The 20852-nt window shown below is 68.4% G+C and overlaps 3 protein-coding genes across 3 annotated transcripts; 2 read left to right on the top strand and 1 right to left on the bottom strand.

Annotated features, from left to right (window-relative positions):
* Positions 1–1833: 1833 nt before the first annotated feature.
* ADAMTSL5 (ADAMTS like 5) lies at positions 1834–6705 on the top strand. Its single transcript, XM_084302558.1, is given in 13 exon segments — positions 1834–2043; positions 3178–3247; positions 3329–3489; positions 3792–3852; positions 3947–4055; positions 4151–4278; positions 4388–4511; positions 4947–5030; positions 5433–5596; positions 5692–5861; positions 5863–5912; positions 6119–6190; positions 6267–6705. Coding segments are annotated over 13 exon segments (1575 nt in total). The 5' UTR covers positions 1834–1975; the 3' UTR covers positions 6581–6705.
* A 3480-nt stretch (positions 6706–10185) lies between these two features.
* PCSK4 (proprotein convertase subtilisin/kexin type 4) lies at positions 10186–16404 on the bottom strand (the record flags this gene model as incomplete). The annotated part of the gene is made up of 15 exons (XM_084302614.1): positions 10186–10541; positions 10632–10751; positions 11055–11179; positions 11398–11577; positions 11769–11886; positions 11974–12077; positions 12401–12501; positions 12732–12944; positions 13092–13264; positions 13857–13945; positions 14075–14151; positions 14803–14931; positions 15071–15166; positions 15321–15425; positions 16225–16404. The coding sequence occupies 15 exons, from the start codon at positions 16402–16404 to the stop codon at positions 10186–10188; spliced, it is 2166 nt and encodes a 721-aa protein (XP_084158740.1).
* A 66-nt stretch (positions 16405–16470) lies between these two features.
* Positions 16471–20742, top strand: REEP6 (receptor accessory protein 6). Its single transcript, XM_084302522.1, has 5 exons — positions 16471–16652; positions 18790–18883; positions 19113–19251; positions 19516–19684; positions 20491–20742. Exons 1-5 carry the CDS (start codon positions 16538–16540, stop codon positions 20535–20537), a joined length of 564 nt encoding a protein of 187 aa, XP_084158648.1. The 5' UTR covers positions 16471–16537; the 3' UTR covers positions 20538–20742.
* The last annotated feature ends 110 nt before the right edge of the window (positions 20743–20852 follow it).

Raw genomic sequence — 20852 nt, forward strand, 5'->3', positions numbered from 1 at the left:
GAAAGAAGGGGGAAAAAGGGAAAAGAAGGGAGAAGAAGGGGCAGGGTGGGGGGCTCCTCGGGGCTGCCCCCCCCGGTACTCACCCTCTCCGCCACCCCCGGATCCTCGAGCCGAGCCCATGGGATCACCTTGGCCGCGAAGCCCCTGCCGCTGCCCAGCTCGGTCAGGCGATAGCAGCGCCCGAAAGCCCCCTGGGGGGGGCAACGGCACCGCTCAGCACCCACCCGGGCACCCCGGGGGGGCGAGGAGAGGAGGGTGCAGGCGTTGGGTGCCCCCCCCCCCCCCCCACCACGGGCTCCATCCCAGCGCCCCCCCCCCCCTGCCTCAGTTTCCCCGTCCCCGCGGTGCGCTCGGGGCCGTGGTTGGGTTGGGATGGAGCCGGGGGGGGGGCACCGAGGGGCATTTACCTCCCCCAGCAGCCCCCCTCGCCTGAAGAGCCTCCCGCTGCCCTCGTCCACCACGTAGCCCCCGGGCAGCTCGGCCCCCCCCCATCCTGCGCCCGACACCCCCAGGAGCACCCAAGGGACCCCCCCAGGGACGCCCACACCCGGCCACCCTCCTCCTCCTCCTCCTCCTCCTCCTGTGCCGTAACCGCTTCGGCTCCGGGCTGCCCACACCCGGGGGGTGCTGTGGGACCCTGGAGGGGGGGGGGGGCACAGACACCGGGGGGGGGGGGCACCCAGCACCCTGAGCAGGACCCAGTTTGCGCCACCGGGGTGGGACGGAGCCCCTGGGGGCGGCTCGTGCCTGGGGTTTTTTGGGGTGCCGTGGGCTGGATGCGGCCCCCCTCCCTCTGCCCCTTTCCCAGCTGTGTCCGGTGCCCCCCCCCCAGCACCCCAAGACCCCCCCCAGGGTCTTTGTTCCCCCCCCCCCCCCGACACCCCAGACCTCTCCAGCAGGTCCCAGCGCTGGGTGCTGAGCAGGGACCCGACCCCCAGGACCCCCCCCCTCCTGGGGGCTCCCAGTCCTGGAGGGGGTGTGGGGGGGTCCCATCTGCTTCCCCCCCCCCCCCCCCCAGGGAGGATGGGGGTCCTGGGATCCTTTTGGCACCGTGGGGGGGCTGCAACCCAGCCCCCCCCCCCCCCCCCAACCCAGCACAGGGCTCCCTGCCCAGTGCCTGCAGCTGGGCCTCGGCTGGGGGGGGCTCCACGAGGGGGGGGGGGGGCTGGCGTACGGCCAGCACGGGGGCTGCCGGCAGCTGTGGCCCCCCCAGGGACATCCCCAGCCCCTTAACTCCCTGCGTGCCGGGGTGAGAGGAGTCACCCTGGGGGGGGGGGGGACAGGGAGGGGACAAGGCCACCCAAAGGCCATCGTGCCACGGGGGGGGGGGGGGCCCAGCTCACGGCTGTGGCTGCGTGCCGGGGGGGGGACACACGAGGCTGCTCCCCCTTGGTGCCTGTGGGGGTCACCGGGTCCCCTTCCCGGCACGGGGGCTGCTGGTGCTTTGCCCCATGGAGCCACAGGGCCCCCCCCCCAAACCCCCAAATTGCTGGGTTGGGCTCTCGGGGTGTTTATTTGGGGGGGGGGCTTCTGGGTGCTGGGGACGTGCCCCGCTCACATCCCCCGGCTCACCCCAACCCCACCGTGCGCTGCACCCCGCGGCGCTCAGGATTGGGGTCACCTCCACCCCCCCCCCAAACGCAGCCCCACTGAACCTGGGTGCCCCCCCCCCGCATCCCGGCTCGTGTGTCCCCCCCCCCCCACGGCAGCCTCGCGCGCCGTGGGCCCCCAAGGGTTAAGCGTGAGATTGGGGAGGGCTGGGCGCACCTTTGGGGCTGGATATTAATAACGCAGCGGGGAGGGACGGGAGGCGAGCGGGAGGGGAGCCCCGGCCGCCCGCCCCGGGGAGCTGCGCACGCGATGCCCGCTCGTCCGGGGGGGCCCCGCGTTGCCGCCCACCCCCCCGGTCCCACCGTGGGGTCACCGGGCTGGGATTGAGCCGCCGGCACCCTTGGGTGCCCCTCCGGGGCGAGGCATGGCCGTGCCGGGGAGCCGGGGCGGTTTGGCACCCCCTGCCCACCTCGGGGGACCCCACGGCGCTGGGTAAGCCCCCGCGTTTTGCTTCACCCCTCGTGGCCTCTTCTCTGCTCTGCTTGGGGGGGGCTCTGGGGTTGGGGGGAGGGCTGTGGGACCCCCCCCCGCTGTCCCATGGGTGCCCAGAGCTCTGCTTTGCCCTGGGGAAACTGAGGCACGTGGCGCCCACCCGGTCCCGCGGCATCACCAGCCCCTCACTGAGCTCTGACACCCCCAAATCCACGAGCAGCCCCCCAGCCCTGCTGAAAGATTTGGGGGCTCGGGGGGGGCCCAACATGCTGCTCCCACCCACGCGGGTGCTTGGGGGGCAGGAGGGGATTTGTGCCCCCCCCGGCAGCTTCGCGGCCCCCGGTCTCCGTGGGCGCAGCTCGGCAGGAGGAAACCGGCTCGGCGGGGGGATTCCCAGACACGGCCCCTTCCCCGCTGCGGGGCTGGGGCCCCCCACACCCCTGTTCCGGGGGCACTGGGGCCACGGGGTGGTCCTGAGCCCATGGGGTGGTTCGGGGCCACGGGGTGGTTCGGGGCCATGGGGTGCTTGGGGAAACCTGGGCTGCTTGGGGGCTACGGGGTGCCGGGGGTTGAGGGGAGCTGGCAGGACTGGGGGTGCTCGGGGTCAGGCATTTTGGGGTTGGGGGCAGGCGTGGGGCAGCCCCCCGGTTCCCCTCGCCCTGCCCAGGCTGGGCCGGATCCGGATCCGGGCTCTCACCGCGGCTCCTGCCCAGGGCGCGACAACTGAGTCACGGCCCCGCCGCCGCCTCCGCGGCGCAGGTCTCATCCTGCCACCGCCAGCCCCGGCAGGCAGCGGGGCCGCGTGGGGCCGGGAGGCTCGGCACGGCTCGGCACGGCCCCGTGGCTGCCGTGGGGCGTGTGTGGGGCTGCGCCGAGCCCGGTGCCGTGCCGAGCCCGGCGGTGCCCACGCGGCTGCGCCCACCTCGGCGGCGCCGCGCCCTGCACCCCCGGGACCCTCCTGCACCGGCTGCCTCGTCTCGGCTCCTTTCCACCTCCTTCTCCCTCGCCTCGGGGTCCCCGTGGGGTGCAGGGTGGTGGCCGCCCCCCTCGGTGGCCCCGCTGCCGGGACGTGGGGCACCCCACGCGCTGCTGCTGGCCCCCAGAGCGAGGGGCTCAGGGTCTCTGCTCCCGCAGGCACCGGTGGCCGTGGCGGGCGCTGCTCCTGGCCTGGCTCAGCCTGGGCTGCGGCATCGGCACCGCGCAGGTGAGGGCGCGGGGGCACCCCCGGGCTGGTCCGATCGTGCCACCGCAGCCCCCACCCCGAACATCCCCTTCCTCCACGCAGGGCTCAGCCCCGGAGGTGCTGGTGCAGGGCCCCGAGCCCCCTGCCCGTGCTCGGCCTCGCCGGCAGCTGGCTCGGGGCACTTGGGGGCCCTGGGGACCCTGGAGCGCCTGCTCCAGCTCCTGCGGGGACGGCGTCGCCTTCCGTGCCCGGAGGTGCCTGCGGTGAGTGGTCCCCGCGGTGTCCCCACGCACCCCGGTGCCGTCAGGGCACCACTTTCCACTCGTGCTCCTGCAGCTCCCGTCCCCACGTGGGGCCCTGGCCTCGTTTCAGCCTCATTGTAGGGCGGGAGGGACGGGGAAGGCGGGCGGGTGCTGGCTCCTGCTGTCCCCAGGTGGCTCCATGTGGTCCCCCCGCTCCTGGTTGCGCTCCCAGCCAGGCCACGGCCCCGTAGAACATCCCCAAGGGGACGCGGGGCTGCTCGGGGTGGTTTTCCCCGGATGAAACACCGATGCTGTGACCGCAGATCCCCCCCGGAGGAGCCGTGCACGGGAGACCCGCGGCAGTACCGGCTCTGCCAGCTCCAGGTGAGCGCGGCACGGCACGGCACGGCACGGCACGGCACGGCCCCGCGGGCTCCGTGCTCCTGGCCCCGTGGGCTCCATCCTGCCGCTCCCGCAGGGCTGCCCCGGTGGCTCGGTGCCTTTCCGCGCCATGCAGTGCTCCCTCTACGATGACAAACCCATCCCGGGCACGCAGGCCCGGTACCGCTGGGTGCCCTTCTACGGAGGTGAGCACCGGGGCAGCGGGTGCAGCCGGGACCGGGGTGGGGGGCTGCTGCCGCCCCCACCACAACGTCCCCTCCTTCCCTTCTGGCCCCGGCAGCCCCCAACGCCTGCGACCTCAACTGCCTGGCCGTGGGGCACAATTTCTACTACACCTTCGGCCGGGTGCTGGACGGCACCCGCTGCGGCCCTGACTCCCCGGAGCTGTGCGTTGGCGGGCGCTGCCTGGTGGGTACGGGACCCCCAGGACCCCTGGGACCCCCAAAACACCCTGGGATCCCCCGGGGCCCCTGGGGACCCTCAGTCCCTGCCCTGACACCGCGTCCTGGCTCCTCAGAGCGTCGGCTGCGACGGGATCCTGGGCTCGGGTGCGCGGCCCCACGCCTGCGGCCGGTGCGGCGGCGGCCAGGACGGGTGCCTCGTGGTGCACCGGCTCTTCCAGGGCACGGAGCCCCCCTCCGGTGAATGAACCATTGCCCCGGCCCCCTCCATGGGTGAATGCTTTGGCTCTTGGCTCCCCTGTCCCCCCACCCCATCCCATTTGTGTCCCCAAGGCTTCGCCTGGGTCCCCCAGGATCTTTGGCAGCTCTCCCCGGTCACCTCTGGGGGGGGATCCCTGGGGTGTCCCTATGGTCCGTGGGGTCCCCAGGGGTGTTTGGGGGTCCCTGGGTGCGCCCAGGACCCCTTGGTCCATGTCCAGTGCCCGAGGGGTGCTTGGCCAGGCTGTGGGGACGATGACGCCCATGAGGGTGCCCCGCGTGTCCCAGTGCATGGCTCCAGTCCCCTCCCACCGCCCCCTTGCTCACCCTGCGGGGGTCCCAGCCCTGGCACCCCCCTCCCCACAACGCCCCCTCGGCCTTGCCCGGGCTCTGCCCTGACTCCCCGCCCGCCCCCAGGTTATTTTGGGTACATGAACGTGACCAAGATCCCGGCTGGGGCCACCAACATCAGGGTGACAGACAAGAGCCGCAACTACCTCGGTAGGACGCATCCCGTCCCCTCCCAGTCCGTCCCAGTCAGTCCCAGTTGGTGCTGGGAATGGGCCTGGGGCACAGATGCGGGTTTTGGGAAGGGCTGAGCTGCAGTGGGGCCGGCGCAATGGGGCCGGGCCGGCTGCCATGGGACCAGCACCGGGTCCCCGTCCCCAGAACCCCGTTCCCAGCGCATCCAGGACCCCGTCCCCTGGGGGACCTGAGGAATTTTGCACATCAGGGTTCGGCTCCAGCTCGGGACCGAGGCCAAACCTCACATGAAAGCAGCTTTCTCCCCGACCCACGCTGCCCTCCCGGGGGCCTCCAGCACCGGGGCAGCCCCCACCCTGCCCAGCCCGGCTCAGGGGTCCCGGGGCCGTGCTCGGCTCCCGCTCACGCTCCTTCCCGCAGCCCTGATGACGAGCGACGGGCGCTACGTGCTCAACGGGGACTGGTCCATCGCCTGGCCGGGGCCGTACGAGGCGGCCGGCACCCGGCTGCTCTACGCCCGGAGCCCCGACGGCACCGAGAGCCTGGAGGCGGCGGGGCCCACGGACGAGGATCTCCACGTGCTGGTGAGCCCCGGGGGTGGCGCGGGGCCGCGGGCAGCCGCCCCCCAGCCCCGCTGCCCCCCACCACCACCCTGAGCTCTGCCCCTGCCTCGCTTCAGGTCCTGCTGCAGGAACCCAACCCCGGCATCGAGTACGAGTTCTGGCTGCCCCGCGGGCACCCCCAGCCCCCCGACACCAGCCCCCTGCGGCAACCCCAGCCCCGGGGGGCCGGCAGCCCCCCGCCCGCGGAGCCCCCGGCCCCCACGCCACCCCCCCCGGACCCAGGGCCACAGCACAGAGCCACCGAGAGCCCCCCCTGGCCGCAGCGGGGCTGCCGCAGGTGCCTGCACCCCCTCCCCGTTCCCTCCTGCACCCATGGGTGCTGCTGTGGGGAGGAACCTGGAGAGCCTGGGGGGGGGGCTGAATGCCCAGAACGTGGCGTTCTCCCTCTGTCCTTATGGGACAAGTCCCTCAAAATTAAAGGGGGGTTTGGGGGTGCCACATCCCCTCTCCCCACTAAGCTGCTGCAGCTTTGCCCCCATGCAGGGCGATGCGGGAGGTGCCGGCCCCCCAAGGGACGTTCCCAGCGCATCCGGCACTTCTGCCAGAGCGACTTCGGTGAGCACCGGGTGGGCTGGGGGGGGGACAAAGGGGCCGTGTGCCCAGCTCAGGCTGCCCCACACCATCCCTGCAGTCTTCCGAGCCCGGATCCTGGCGCGGCGCTCGGTGGGGCAGGAGACGCGCTACGAGGTGCAGGTGGAGACGCCGTACCGGCACCGCTTCCCGCTGGTGCCCCGCGAGTACGTCTGGGTGCCCGACGCCTGCGGCTGCCCCCCGCTGCTGGAGGGCCGCGAGTACCTGCTGATGGCGCGGCGCCACGTCAACTACGAGCACACCCTGAACCGCATCCTGCTGCAGCGCGACGGCTACGCCCGCCCGTGGTCGCCCCGCGAGGAACGGCTGGTGCGGGAGGCAGCGCGGCACTGCGCACGGCCACGGCCACCCTGAGCCCCCGGCCACATCGCCCCGGGGGTGGCAACGAGACCCCGGGGGTGGCAGCGGGACCCCGGGGGTCACGGGGAGGCCGGGACCCCTCCGGCCACGCAGCGGGTCCTCTGCGACCCTTTGCGAGGCCATGGAGGGGGCAGCACCCCCGGAGCCCCGTGCCGGGCACCCCGCTGTCCTCAGGGGTGGTTTGGCTGCAGGGGAGGGGAGGAGGAGGGTGGTAATTTATTTTATTTTATTTTATTTTGCAGAAAATAAAGCTATATATCCCTCGGGTGCTGTGCGTCCCTTTCTTGGCTAGAAGCAGACGGGGTGTCCCTTGCGCTCCCCACCCCGGGGTGCCATCCGGGTCCCCGTGCTGAGCCCCAGGAGCAACACATCCCCATCCCTGTCCCCATCCTGTCCCCATCCTGTCCCTGTCCCTGTCCCCGTGATGGAATCCCGCCAGCCTGTGCCTCTCGGGGCTGGGGACCTGCTGCTTATCTCCCTTCCGTTGGAGGCTCGCGGGTCCTTCCCCGGCCGTAACCCAACCCGGGGCTGGCTGCGCCCCGCGGGGCCCATGCGGGGACAGGGTGGGGGCACCGCAGGCTCGGCCACCCCCTGCACCGTGCTGTGAGCCCCAGGGGGCGTTTGAAGCTCTCCCAAAAAAAGCTGGGGGCTCCCCAGTGGGGCAGTGGTCGATGGCCGAGAGCCAGAACTGGGGCAGGGCTGGGCTCCCCCAGCTGGTCCCAGTACAGCCTGAGTGGTGCCAGGTGCTCCAAGCGTGGGCAGGGGCTTGTGGGGTGATTGGGGGCAGAAAGGTGCCCTATAAGAGTACCCCATCCCACCTAAACTCCTGGGTGGGGGCTGCTTTGGCCCTGGGGGGGATCCCCAAGCATTAGTGAGTTCCTGGGGCTCTGCGCTGGCACCCCGAGGGTCCCCCTGTCTGTCCTTCTGTCCATCTGTCCTGGGGATGGCCACCCCACGGGCAAAGAGACCCCGCAGGGAGAACGGTGGGGACCTGGGGCTCTCGGCCACCAAACCCCGGACTCGCCGGGAGAGAGGAGGGGATGGGGGCAAGCGTGTCCCGGGTCCCCCCCTGGAGCCGGTGACCCCCGGGAGGACCCCCAGAAGGACCCCCAGGAGGACCCCCGGCAGGCAGCAGCTGGCCAGGCTGCGGTGCGGTGCGGAGCATGGCAGCCCGGTGTCCCCTTCCCTCTGCCTGGGGGAAAGGGGTGAACCCCCCCATTGTGGGGTAACCCCTGTTTGGGGAGGGGGCCAGCCCTGGGCTGTGGTGCTGGGACTCCCCCCGAGCCCCCCGCCACAGCCCTGCTATAAGGGAGCCTACTTCTCGGGGCTCCCCGTGGAGGAGTGCCAGGATCCCGCTGTCCCCAGCCTGTGAGTATGGTGGGGTTTTTTTTGGGGGGGCGTCTCCGCAGCCCCCCTGCAGCACCTAAGCTCTGCTTGCCTCTGGCCAGCCCGCTCCCTGCGCCCCCCACGCCCGGCCCCCGCAGGACCCGCAGCACCCCGGAGCACACCCTGGTCCTGGAGCTGGTGAGCTGGGGGGGGGGGTTTGGGGAGGGGGGGGGGGGCACGGTGCTGGGGCTGGGCCTGACGCTGCCGCCTGCCCCCCCACCATAGGAGGGGATCCTGGTCTGCTCCTCCGTGCTCGCCAGACGGCTGCCGGGCGCCGTGGCCTCCTTCACCACCTCCTTCCAGGGCGATGCCTACAAGGTGGGCGTCCTTGTGCCGGGGTGGGGGCCGTGGGGGGCTGGGGATTTGGGTCCTGCGTCCTCCCCTTGCACCCCAGGGGATGGAATCCCAGGGGAGGGGGTGGCCGGGGTCCCCTGGGCTCCCCTCGGGGGCACTGCTGGGTGTCAGGTTTTGGGTGCCGTGGCTGCCTGCGGGCGCTGTTCCCTTGCAGGTCCACGTGCAGCTGCGTCCCCACGTGCAGCAGTTCCTCGAGAGCCTTTCCAAGACCTACGAGGTACCCGGAGCCCCCCAAAATTCCCCAGGGGTCTGCATGGAGCCAGGCGGGTTGCTGCTGCACCGGGATGGGGAGAGCCCGGGCAGCTCGCACAGGAGCCTTCATCTGCTCTCCCCAGATCTTCATCTTCACGACGGCGAAGCAGGACTACGCCGAGAAGATCCTGGATGTGCTGGACCCCAAAAAGAAGCTGATCAGGTGATGTCCCTGCAGAAACCCTGCTGGGGGGGCACTCCCGTGGCCGGGGCTGCTCCCCACGGGTTCCACATCCCCCTGCAGGCGCTGCCTCTCCCAGCGGGACTGCCTCTGCGCCCGCGGCTGCTACTGGAAGGATCTGGCCCTGCTGGGCAGGGACCTGGCCAAGACGGTGGCCCTGGACCACACCATCCAGGGCTTCCCCTCCCAGGTACTCGCTGGCTCTTGTGTCGGGGGGTTCACTTGCCCCGTGGCCTCGATGGTTGCCCCGTGGCCAGCGCTCGCCCTCTCTCCCCAGGCTGCCAACTGGATCCCGGTGCCGAGGTGGTTTGGGGACCCCGGGGACGAGGAGCTGCTGCGCCTCGTCCCGCTGCTGGGACAGCTCTGCCGGGCGGTGAGGACGGGGCTGGGGTCCGGGATGGGGTGGCACGAGCTGTGGGGCACAGCCCCCCTCCCATCCCCGTCTCTCCCCTAGGACGACGTGCGCACCGAGGCGCAGCAGCGGCTCCCGCGCTGCAGGCTGCCCGCCAAGGACTAGGACAGCCCGCGAGGAGGGGAGCGGGATGGGGAAACCCCCCCAGCAGGGACCCTGGCTTGGGGGGGCCAGCGCTGCCATGGGGAAGCCTCGCTGCAGCGCTTGGCCGTCGCCCAGAGCTCTGTAACGTCCCGCCGAGGGGTGCTTTCGTGGATGATTACGTGCTTGGACAAAGGTCTTGCTCTCTTCTTCGCCTCCCAAATCCTCCTCAGCTGTGCAAACACGCAGAGCCCGGGGCTGGGGGGCTCAGCCCGCTGCCACCCCGCGATGCCACGCGGCTTCGGGTGCCCACAGCGGCCCCGTTCCTGCTGTTTGGTGGCCGGGCCCCAGCTGGCAGCGATCCCCATGCCCCCTCCAAGCCCTGCCTGGTACTGCACTGCTGCCGGCCCTGGGCACGTTTCTGAAGGCTGCTGATCACCGGGGCCCTGCTGTGCCAGCACCACGGAGCAGTGGTTCCCAGTCCTGCTCCCTCTCCCCTGCCAAAATCGCTCAGCCAGTGCTGGAGGCGCTGGCCGTGTTTACTGGGGCGCAGCTGTTTGGAGGGAAGTCACATCTCCTCCTCTGCGCCTGGGAAAGGGCGCGGGGCTCCGTGCTCGGCCACGCAGCCCGGCCCAGCTGGAAATAGCTCCCTCGCAGCAGCCAGCCAGGGGCTGGGTCCCCAGCGCCGTGCAAATCCCCGGGGAATGGAAGGGATGAGCCAGGGAAAGGGGGGGTGGAAGCCACCGCTGCGTCCGTACCCATGCACGGAGCTGGATATGGAGCGGGGTCAGCGCACAGCTGCTGGCAAGGAACATCAGCCTTCAGGAAGGGCAGCCCCAAAGGGCAACAAAACATTTATTTCAGAAGGGGAGCGAGGACAGCTCTGTCCCAGGCTGGTGTCCTTCCGTCCCTGCAGCCCAGGGCCAGCAGGTGCTACCTGTAGGGCCAGCCAGCCTGCACGACCTTGCGGTACGTGGCGCAGAGGATGGCCGAGAGGATCAGAACCCCGCAGACCAGGAGGACCGGGAGGAGGTCCCCGTGCTGCCCGTCCTCGGGGGAGAAGCCCAGCAGAGGGGGGCAGGAGTGGGAGAGCTCGTGGAAGACATGAGCAGGGGGGCAGGCGGTGCAGTCGTTGGCCGAGGCGCCCCGGCACGTGTAGCAGGAGGGGTGGCAGCTGGAGCACACCCGGGATGCGCTCGTGGAGGGGGCTCCCCGGGTCCGGCCGTAGGAGCGCGGGGGGCAGTAGGGCAGGCACCGCTGCTGGTAGGCGTAGAGGGAGCTGCTGCACTCTGCAAAGGGATGGGGCTGGGATGTGGGGCCGCCAGGAGCCGGGGGTGCTGTCCCCTCCTGCCCAAAGCTGTGGTGAGGGGTGCGCTCACCCTCGCACGCCCCCTGCGCGTCCCGCTTGAGGCACTTGTCCGCGGGGGGGGCTGCGAAGCGCCTGGCTGTCATGTCCTCGTCTGTGCCGTGTAGGTGCAGGATGAAGCTGCTCAGCACGCCTGGGGACAGGGGGACAGGACACATGCTGGATGGGGGCTGCGTGTTCCCACCCTCCAGGGTTTGGGGTGTGCAAAGCGGTGGGCATGGGGCTGGAAGATCTGGGGAAAGAAATGTTTTCCTCCGGGCTGTGTGCAGGGGAACCTTCAAACCACGAGGAAATGTGGCCCTGCAGAGAGCCTCCAGCCGGATCCTGCCTCTAGGAGGGAGCTGGGAGAGGAGGAGAGCAGCCAGGTGCTAACCACAGAGGGAGGACAGCAGGGCACTGGGTGACACTGGTGACGGGTCCATCCCTGGGGGCCCACCCGTGTTGTAGGCATCGCCCTTGTTCTCCAACAGCAGCGTCCAGGTCCCGTTGGGGTCCTCATCCCAGAAGTGCGTGGACATGAAGGTCCAGTCCTTGTAGCCCTGCTGGCTGGTGTCGTACGGGCTGGGGGAGAGCAGAGCCACGAGTGAGAGCCGGGAGGGAGGCTGCAGACCAAAGGGGCTCTCCACAACCCTGATTTTGGTGTAACGGGGCATTGCCAGGACTTGGGGCCTCTCTTCTGGCCCCAGGAGAGGCTGTGAGAGGAGGAGACCCCCAGCAGCCGCTAAATCTCTGCTCTGTAACGTTCCCATCACAAAATGCTCCCTGCGGAGCGCCCTCACCGCACGGTCACCAGCGTGGACGTGGTCCCCATGGGGCTGCTCAGGGCGAGCACCAGGTCCCCCCTGCGGCTGTAGCTCAGGGAGAGCTGGACCTGGACGTGCTCCAGCGAGCGGATGCGTTTGGTCCTCCCCGAGCAGGAGGAGGCGTCCACGGAGACGGTGAGCTTGGAGCCGATGTTCCTGCCAGGTACAAGACAGGGTGAGGGCGTCTCTCCCCCCTCCACGGGCATCCTTTCCTCCACCGTGACCTCTAAACGCAGCCCTGCAGTGACAGCAGAAGCCCGTTCCTGGGCAGCAATGCCTGCTCCTGCACAGCTTTGCTCCAACAAAGCTCCTGCATGGGGTCAGACCCAGGGGACCTCGTTCCTTACCGGGGAGCACGAAGAGCTCTGACCGAGCACCTCCGCTGGGGCCGAGTCCCTGCCCACGCCTTGGCCAGCTCCACCAGCAGCCCAGCGTCCAGCAGCCCGTAGCCGTAGTGGTGGCTCACTGCGGAGCAGAGGATTTCCAAGAGAAGAGGGTTCGTGAGCTGCTCTGGGAGGGAATGCTCCCTCCGCGGCTCAGCCCCGAGCTCACCCTTGCGCCCGACCCCGTTCGCAGCCCAGTCTTCTGCCTGCAGGTGGGCAGGTTTGGAGGCCCTGACCGCCAGGTGCTGCACGTCCCGCCAGCTCAGCGCCGGGCTGGAAGCAAGAGGACTTTTTGGGGCAGAGGTCTCTGCCCCGGGTTAGCTTTTTGAGGGGGAGATTTGGGAAAGTTAGCTGGCCTGGCCCCATCCCCTCCCCAAAACCTTCATTGACTGCATGGGAGCAAAATCTTCTCCTTTCCTTGACCCTTCTTCTGTAGTGTCCTGGGAGACAAGGCTGCCCCACAGCCCAAGGAGACCTCAGCTTTGCACCCCAACCGCCTTGCTAGCAGAGCCAAATCCCTCTTCTTTGTCCCCAAAGGGTCCTGGCGAGTACCAGGCGCTCCCAGGGGACACCCCCGTGGCCACCCTGGCACCTACTTGGCCTCCAGAGCGAGGGCGACCATTCCTGCAGCCAGCGGGGCCGAGGCGGAGGTGCCCGCGTGCTTGTCGGTGCAGCGGTGGCGCAGGTCGGTGGTCACCTGGGGGGGACAGGGGGCTCCTGGCACCGTGCAGGAGGAGCAGAGGGCAGGGCTGCCCGGAGTGGGGTAACCCCAATAAACGCTCCCGCAGGCTCTGCTCTCCTGGCCCCTCCATGCCCTCGAGGAGCAGGATGCCACTCAAATAAAGGCTCCCTCTCCGTCCCCGGGTGCAAGGTGGGCTCAGACGAGCCGTGGCACCCGGTTCCTTGCCGGGGGGGGGGGTCACTCACGATCTGCAGCTCGCTCCTGGTGCTGCTGCTGTAGGTGGTGGTGAGGGTGGAGGAGCAGGCTTCGCTGTACCAGGGCCGCCGGCCGCTGGCCAAGACGCTGCCCACCGACAGGGTGTAGATGCTGTTGGCGTACCCGTCGCAGTTGCAGTTGTCGTAGTTGGTGCCGCCGTTGCCCGAGGCCCAGATGAAGACGGAGCCAAGGCCCCCGCGCCCCTGGCAGAGGCAGAAGGGGCTGAGCAGGGCTCCTCGCACTCATCCCATCCAGCCTGGAGCTTTCCTGCCCCAGCACGAGGACCCAGCGCCCCGCAGGCAGCGGCTCTGCTCCGGATCCAGCACCCCCGAGGCCAACGCCGCGCTTACTTTTGTCACCCCTCTGTAAAAGGCTTCCGCAGCCAGCACTCCCGGCCCGTCCACGGTCCTCCCATCATCTGTGGGGCCCCAGCTGGCGCTGTAGATGTGGATGTGCTGCGGGCGCAGGCCGAGGGACTGAGCCTCCACGATGTCCATGATGGGACCGTCCAGCATCCGCACGCCTGCGGGGCTCAGCAGCGAGGGCTCAACGGGTTCTGGCTGACCTCCAACCCCACTCCCCGCTCCACTCGGGCACCTTGCACCTAACCCTGCCCCACGGCATCAGGCTCCTGGGGGTCTGAGCACGACCCCTTTTAAGCCCAGCAAGTTTTCCCAGCTTTTAACCCCGTTTGGTGTAGTTGCTTCTGCAGGGAACCGGGCCAGCGTGTGGTTGGAGAGCTCGGTGCGGGGCATTCAGCCCCAGGAGGTGCGGAGGAAGAGCCCTGCACTGCTGCTGGCCTTGCTGCAAATCCGCAGCACCCTCTAGTGCTGTGCGAGCCCTCAGCTCAGCCCAGCTGCTGCAGGAAGCCCTCGGGGCTTTTACAGCTGGGAAACATCATCCAGGGGATCACTGATAACGTCCAAAGAGCTGCAGCCAGCAGCCAATCCCTCAGAAAGCCCCGCGGTCCCCCTGGTTCTGCAGAATTTGGATGGTGGTGACGTCGGTGTCAGCCCGAGGACAGCAGGCTGTGAGGCTCACGCTCCTCCTGGGTGTGTGAGCTGGCTCGTGATCCCCTCCTGCACGGCGCAGCAGCAGCAGGATTTGCTGCTCACCTCCAATTTTCGCGTTGTACGCGATGCCCGCGCCGCAGATCTGGTTGTTGGCTACTGCCGCCACCTCTCCTGCACAGCGCGTCCCATGCCTGGGGGCAGCCACAGCACGAGCCGTCCTCGGTGAGGGGCCGAGGGGCTGCCGTAGGCTCGGCCCTGGGAGGTGTAACGATCCCAGCACGAGAAATGATTTCCTCAGACAGCCCGAGGAGGAAACTCACCGGTTCTCGTCCCAGGCGTTGTACCTGGGCTGGGGGTCGGGGTCGTTGCTGTTGAAGTCGTAACTCGCGAGGGGATCCTACCGCAAAAAAGTGTGAGAAAACCTCATGCAAAATGTGGCTGTGCCAGCTCAGGGCAAGGGGCTGGCATTTTGGGGCCACGAGGGTCACCCAGCCCAGAGCGCCAAGGGAAGCCCCCACACGCCCAGCACCGCTCTGGCTTCTCCTAAACCTGTTAGGAGCGGGATTTCACTAAAAGAGGGTAATTTGTGCATCACTGGACTGCTTCAGTGTGCGTCCACAGGCAGTGAGAAAGCATCTTGGAGTCCCCTGGCGTGCCACGGGTGAGTCTCACCTGCAGGGGAGCTGGGCAGGAGGCACCACAGGGCACCGAACCCGGGCTGTTACGAACAATAGCTGATTACAAATCGCCTGCCCTTTTCCCTTTGCTCTCCCAGCGTGTGAGGGCTTACAAGCTTTACTCGCTTTGCAGCTTGCTGTAATTACATCTGACTGTTTTGGGGGCTTGAGCACGTACACGTTCTAACATTTCCTTGATGTAAGAACTCATTGTGGAGACACCAAGCCTTTTGATCCGGCCACGGAGAGGCTGAATTCCTCCTGCGGAGTCCCACGGGCTGCAGAAAGCTGCCAGCTCCCTCCCACCCCTGCAGACAACGCCCTGAGCCTCCCCAAGCCCTTGCTGCTTCGCCCCGGGGAGCTGTGGTTACGTAGTTGGCAGACAGGTCGGGATGATCCTTCTCGATGCCATCGTCCAGGATGGACAGCACAACCCCCAGCCCGGTGTAGCCCTTGCTCCAGGCAGCGAGGACGTTTAGATCAGGGTTGATGTCATTATTCTGGAAAACGGATTAGGATTGATCAACCGGGCTGTGAATGTCCTTCAGGGACTCTCCTGCTGTCTCATCACCGCCGGTATTAGTCCTGTTGATTTGCTTAAGGGTGTTGGGATTAGGCGAGCGAGGGGCAAAGCCTCACCAGGTACCACTGCTTCGGGAACCAGGGGTCCGTCGGCACCACGCTGACGCTTCTCTTCGCGCGCCTCTTTGCTGTTTGCTGCTCAAACCAGAGAACCTGGGGGGTTGGCAGCGTTGTCAGTGCCAGACGGGCACGGCCACACACAGTCCCCTCGCAGCTCGGGGTGGTGCTGGTACAGCCACGTCCCAGAGCAGTGCATGAACTGGGACGTGTCGGTGCTGCCACGGTGTCCCCAGCAGCCCCCCTCTACCTTTGGCTCCCTGCTCAGGCGCAGGTTCCAGCCCCAGTGCCTGCTTAAGGACTTCTGCCTGGTGCCGCGGTGCCTGAAGTGGTAGTAGGGCTCTCCCTCCAGCACCTGCGGGCCCAAAAAGCTGCCGTGAGGTGGTTTGGAGCGGGCAGCCGGGCTGGGGATGAGCGTGCCGGCCCTGTCCGGGCTGCAGAGCCCGGGGGGGCTGCAGCTGAGTGTATGGCAGGGGTGCTGTTAGGAGAGGGGAGCTGTGCAGGGTGGGGCTGTGCGTGACTTTGGGTTCCCCCACCTGTGGTGTAGAGGCTGTCAGTACCTATGCAGCCCTACAGGTACCTGCACAGCCCTATAGGTTCCTGTGCAGCCCTATAGGTATCTGTGCATTTCTATCAGTACCTGTGGAATCCTAAAGGAACCTGTACAGCCCTACAGGTACCTACGCACTCCCACTAGTACCTATGAAGTCCTATAGGTACCTGTGCGCTTCTACCAGCACCTGCACAGCCCTACAGGTTCCTGTACAGTCCCATAGGTACTTGTGCAGCCCTATATGTAACTGTGCACTTCTACCAGTACCTGTACAGCCCTACAGGTGCTTGTGCAGCCCTACAGGTACCCGTATAAACCTATAGGTTCCTGTACAGCCCCATAGGTACTTGTGCACTCCCACCAGTACCTGTGCAGCCCTATAGGTACCTGCACAACCCCATAGCTACCTGTGCATCCCTATTGCATTGCTTTCCTCCTCGCATTCCCATCCCCATGCCAGCCCACCGGAGGCACCTTAAAACCCTAACCGACCCCCTGCCTCCACCACCACAGCAGTGCTAACACCCCAGCACCACACCACTGCCGGTGCCGTGGGGACGAGCCGGGGGTCCGTGGGGAGGACTGGGGGGGGGTCCCCAACCTGGCCGAGGCAGAGCAGCCCATGGCGGCGAGCCAGCCTGGCGGCCTCCCGGTGCCCGGCCGCCACCCTCACGGCCCAGCTGCCCAGGTAGACACGGGGCTCGGCGGCGGCCAGCAGCGACCCCAACCCCAACCCCAACCCCAACACCAGGCCCAGGCCTAGGCCCGGCCTGGCCGCCATGGCGGAGCGGGCGTTGCCATGGCAACGGCGCCGCCACCTGCCCGCCCCTCCCCGCCCCGCGCCGCCGCCGCCGCCGCCGCTGCTTTGGGCCCCGGCACCGGCCCCGGGGCAGCGGCAAGCGGGGCCCGCAGCCATGGGCACGGTGCTGCAGCGCCTCCAGCGCCTCCTCGACCGCCCCGGGCCCCTCGCAGACCTCCTGGGCCGCCTGGAGGCCCGCACCGGAGTCCGGCGGCTCTACCTGGCCTCAGGTGAAACCGGGACCCCCCCCCCCCCCCCCTCCATGTCCCCCCGGTTTCCCCGGGATCCCCCCCGGTTCCTCCCGGGACCCTCAGCCCCGCGGGGGCTCCCCGGACCCACAGGGACCCCTCAGCTCCTCAAGGTTGTGCTGCCCCCCCTGGCCTTCCCGGCAGCCCCCCCCCCCCCGGTTTTTGGGGTCTCCCCCCGGTTTTTGGGTCTTCCACTGGTTTTTGGGGTCTCCCCGAGATTTTGGGTCTCCCCCCGACTTTTGGGTCTCCCCCCAGTTTTCTGTGTCCCCCCTCAATCTTGGGTGGCCCCCGATTTTTCTCTGTCCCCTTCAATTTTGTGTGCCCCCCCGGTTTTTGTGCGCCCCGCCAAATTTTAGGAGCCCCCCTCCCCACTTAGGGTCCCCCCCCCCCCAGCCCCGTTCCCCCCCCCTCCTTTGTGCCCTGCTCCTGGGGGGTTTTAACCACCCCCTTTGGGGGTCTTGCAGGGCTGGGGAGGGTCTGGGGGGGGATCAGGGAGCTGTTTGGGGGTGTTTTATTTTGGGGGGGGGGTGTCAGCACCATCGTCCTTGCCCTCAGTCCCTGCTGCCGGCACAAGGTCCCCATTAAACACGCCGTGACCCCCGTCCCCCCCCATGGGGAAGCCAAGCTACAGCGGGGCCCTGTCCCGTCCCCGTCCCCCCCCGGGAAGGAGGGCAGAGGTCCGCTCGTTAACCGTCTGCTGTTTGCTCATTAATGAGAAACCAGAGATATCTCCCCCGGGAACGGCTCCTCGGCCCCACTTGACCCCCTCCTATCGCCCCCGGCGTGGCCGTGCCCCTGCCCTTGGCCACGTGGAGCCTTCTGCTGCTTTATGGCTGCGAATATTTCCTATTTTGGTGCAAAACCTTCCTGGGGGGGGGGGGGTCTGGGTTACCCCACTGCGCACCTCCTGGCTGTAGGGCTGGTTTTTGCCTCCTTTCTTCACCTTTTCTGAAAGGCGAAGCTGGTGCCAAGCAACAAATATCGGATTTCTTCCTCGCCGTCCCCAGCTCTGCAGCGGTCCCAAATTTGTGTTTGAAGCCCCCGGGGGCGGCTCGGTGCCTTCTGAGCCGCTACGAGGGCTCTGGGGGGCTCTCGGGCACAGGACGGGTGCCTGGGGGCAGCTCCACGGGGTGAATCCTTGTCCGGATCCACAGGGGAGAGAAAACCCCTTTCTCTGCCTGATTTTTTCCAAATTCCCTGCTCGCGCTGTGGGTTTCACACCCCGGTCCCGTCCCTCCCTGCCCCCTGACACCCCAGGCTCCTCTGTGCAATCCAAAGCCTCTCCTTTGTGCCTTGCCCTTACGTAAATTCCTCCGGGGGCTAAACTTAGCCCGTGAAATCCATCCTAAGGCTCTTTCGGGCACGAAACCCGGAGCTGCCCGAACCTGCCTGTTAGTTCTGCGTGCGGGGAGCCGCCACCGCTGCCGTGGGGGTGCTGCTCCTGCCCCCTACCCCCCCCTCTCCTTGCAGAGCCCCAGCACCCCGGGGTGCCCGCGCGGTGCAGAAACGCTGCCGTGAGCAGCTGGGGGATGATCCGTGCTCCGTGCCCCCTTCCCCTAATTCGTTAAGTCCCGGCTTTCTGCCTGCTGCAGGGTAAGGCGCTTACACCGGGGGAGTGTTGTAAGCAGGGCGAGAGGGAGCTGAGAGCCCGCTGGGGTGACACAAAATGCCCTTGACACGGGCTCTGCGGGTCCCAAGGGTGCTTCCCCGGCTCCCTGGGCTCCTCAGGTCCAGCCTCTGCCAGCGTTTGGGGAGGTGCCAAGCAGCCCAAAGCTTTGGCTCGCGTTTAATTTAACGATTTAATTGAATGACGGGGGAGCAGGACTGGCTTGCTGTTTCTCAGGGCGCTGAGTTCCCAACACAAGCGCGTGCGGAGAGCTGCCGGGAGGGAGGCTGGGGTGAGCCCTGGGGCTGGGGTCACCCCTTCCCCCCGGGCAGGCTGGCTCGAGGTGGACTCAAGGTGCTGAGTGTTTGCTGCGGGGCCGTCCCCCCCAGGCCAGGGAGGGGACGAACGGTGACCAGAGCAAACTGGGACCAGAGTGAACAGTGCAAGCCCCAAAGTTTGGCTCCGCTCAGCTGCCCCACCACGAATCCTGGGGTCTCCTTTCTGCCCCCGCAGGCTCCGTGGCGTTCCTGGGGCTGTACCTGGTGTTCGGCTACGGCGCCTCGCTGCTCTGCAACCTCATCGGCTTCATCTACCCCGCCTACGTCTCGTAAGTACCGCGCTCACAGCCCCCCCCGCCCTTGCCTGGGGGTCTCCCTGGTGGACGGGCAGCCCCAGGAGCTCGCTGTGAGTAGGAAGCTCCCGAGAGCGTGGTCCCGAAAACACCAGAGCCTTGGCAAGGTCCCAGCGTGAGCCAGCAGCGCCCAGCTTTTGGGGCAGCTGTGCCCACCCCGGCAGCGAGCCTGCAGAAGCAGTGACCCGTCCCCTGCCACCCGCAGCATCAAAGCCATCGAGAGCTCCAGCAAGGAGGACGACACCACGTGGCTGACCTACTGGGTGGTGTACGGCGTCTTCAGCGTAGCCGAGTTCTTCTCCGACACCTTCCTCTACTGGTTCCCCTTCTACTACGTCGGGAAGGTAACGGCGTTTTGGGGGGGGGAGGGAGCAGGGGGCTGCGGTTCCTGGAGTCCCCTCACCTGATGGCTGAGCTTGAGGGGATCCTGTGTGCCCGTGTAACCGAGCTGGCACTGTCCTGCTCGGGACAGTCGGTGGCACAGCTCAGTTGATCTCCCGGGGCCTCCAGGAGCTCCAATTTTGGGCAGGACAGGACCGGAGCACCGCAGCGGCTGCCTCTCCCTGCCACCCCCAGCCCTGTTGCATCTCTAACCCCCCCCCTCGCAGTGCCTGTTCCTGGTGTGGTGCATGGCCCCCGTGTCCTGGAACGGCTCGCAGGTGCTGTACCACAGCGTCATCCGGCCCTGCTTCCTCAAGCACCACCAGGCTGTGGACTCCGTGCTGGGCGACCTCAGCACCAAGGCGCTGGACGCGGCCTCCACCGTCACCCGAGAAGGTAGCGCGGGCTGAGCATCCCCGTGTCCCCCCCCCCCATTTTCCCCCTCCCCATCCTCCCCCCGTGCTCCTGCCCCTTTTTGGGGCACCTCCTCGCCCCGAGGAGCCTCGGGCAGCTCTGCCTTCCCACCGGGACCCCCCCCAACCCAAGCACAAGGAGCAGGCTGCGCCCCTCGCAGCCCCCGTGGTCGCCCCCCCCCCCCCGTGGTCCCCCCCCCAGCCCCGTAACCCTCTCTCTTCTCTCCGCGCCTCCCGGTGCAGTCCTGCAGACGCTGCTCAGCAGCAGAGCCCGGCTGGCGGCCGAGGTGGCCCCGCAGCTCAGCCTGTCCGTACGTAACGCGCCCCCCCCCCCCGCTGACCCCAGCCCCTGCTCTTGCAGAAATCAGCGGGGGGGGTCGCACACAACCGCCCCCGACCCCACGTAGAGCGGGTGCAGCACCCGCGGAGCCATCCCATAGCACATATCCCTGCTAGAAGCCCCCCCGGGGGGGCGTCCCGTAGCACGTGTCCCCCCACAAAGCCCCCCCAGGGGCCATCCTGTAGCGCATGGACACATCCCTGCTTGGAGACCCCCCCGGAACCATCCCGTAGCACATATCCCCCCCCTGCAGCCCCCATAGAGCCATCCCATAGCACATATCCTTGCTTGAAGCCCCCCCGGAGCCATCCCGTAGCGCACCTCCCTGCTAGAAGCCCCCCACGTGAAGCCCCCCGGGGAGCAGCGGCCGGGCTCAGCCCCGTCTGTGCCCCCCCCTCCCTCCCCCGGGTCTCTCGTGGCCCTCACCCGGCCCCGGTTCTGCCCCGCAGCCTCCAGGGCAGCCGTGAAGCTGGCGCGGGACGCGAAGAGCGACTGAGACACCAGGACGATACTGGGACGATACTGGGATGATACTGGGACGGCACTGGGATGATACTGGGATGATACTGGGAGGGCACTGGGATGGCACTGGGAGGGCTCTGGGGTAGCACCAGGACACCACCAGCCCCAGCCCCTCCCCTCAGTGCCCCCCGTGCCCCCCTCCCCCAATAAACCACCCCCTCCCCCCCCCCCAGCCGCCTGCTCCTCCCTGCGCCGCCGGGGGGGGGGCGCCGCGGGTCCGTGGGGGGAGGGGCTAGTGTGATGACGTCACGGGGGGTGGGGTCTGTGTGGTGACGTCACGGAGGGGGAG

Source organism: Netta rufina (genome assembly GCF_964035555.1).
Source record: "Netta rufina genome assembly, chromosome: 28".
NCBI lineage: Eukaryota > Metazoa > Chordata > Aves > Anseriformes > Anatidae > Netta > Netta rufina.

Coding starts and splice junctions, on each gene's coding strand:
- REEP6 (XM_084302522.1), top strand. CDS start 16,538: ATGGGCACGGTGCTGCAGCGCCTCCAGCGCCTCCTCGACCGCCCCGGG. Junction 16,653..18,789: donor GCGGCTCTACCTGGCCTCAG/GTGAAACCGGGA, acceptor CTGCCCCCGCAG/GCTCCGTGGCGTTCCTGGGG. Junction 19,252..19,515: donor CCTTCTACTACGTCGGGAAG/GTAACGGCGTTT, acceptor CCCCCCTCGCAG/TGCCTGTTCCTGGTGTGGTG.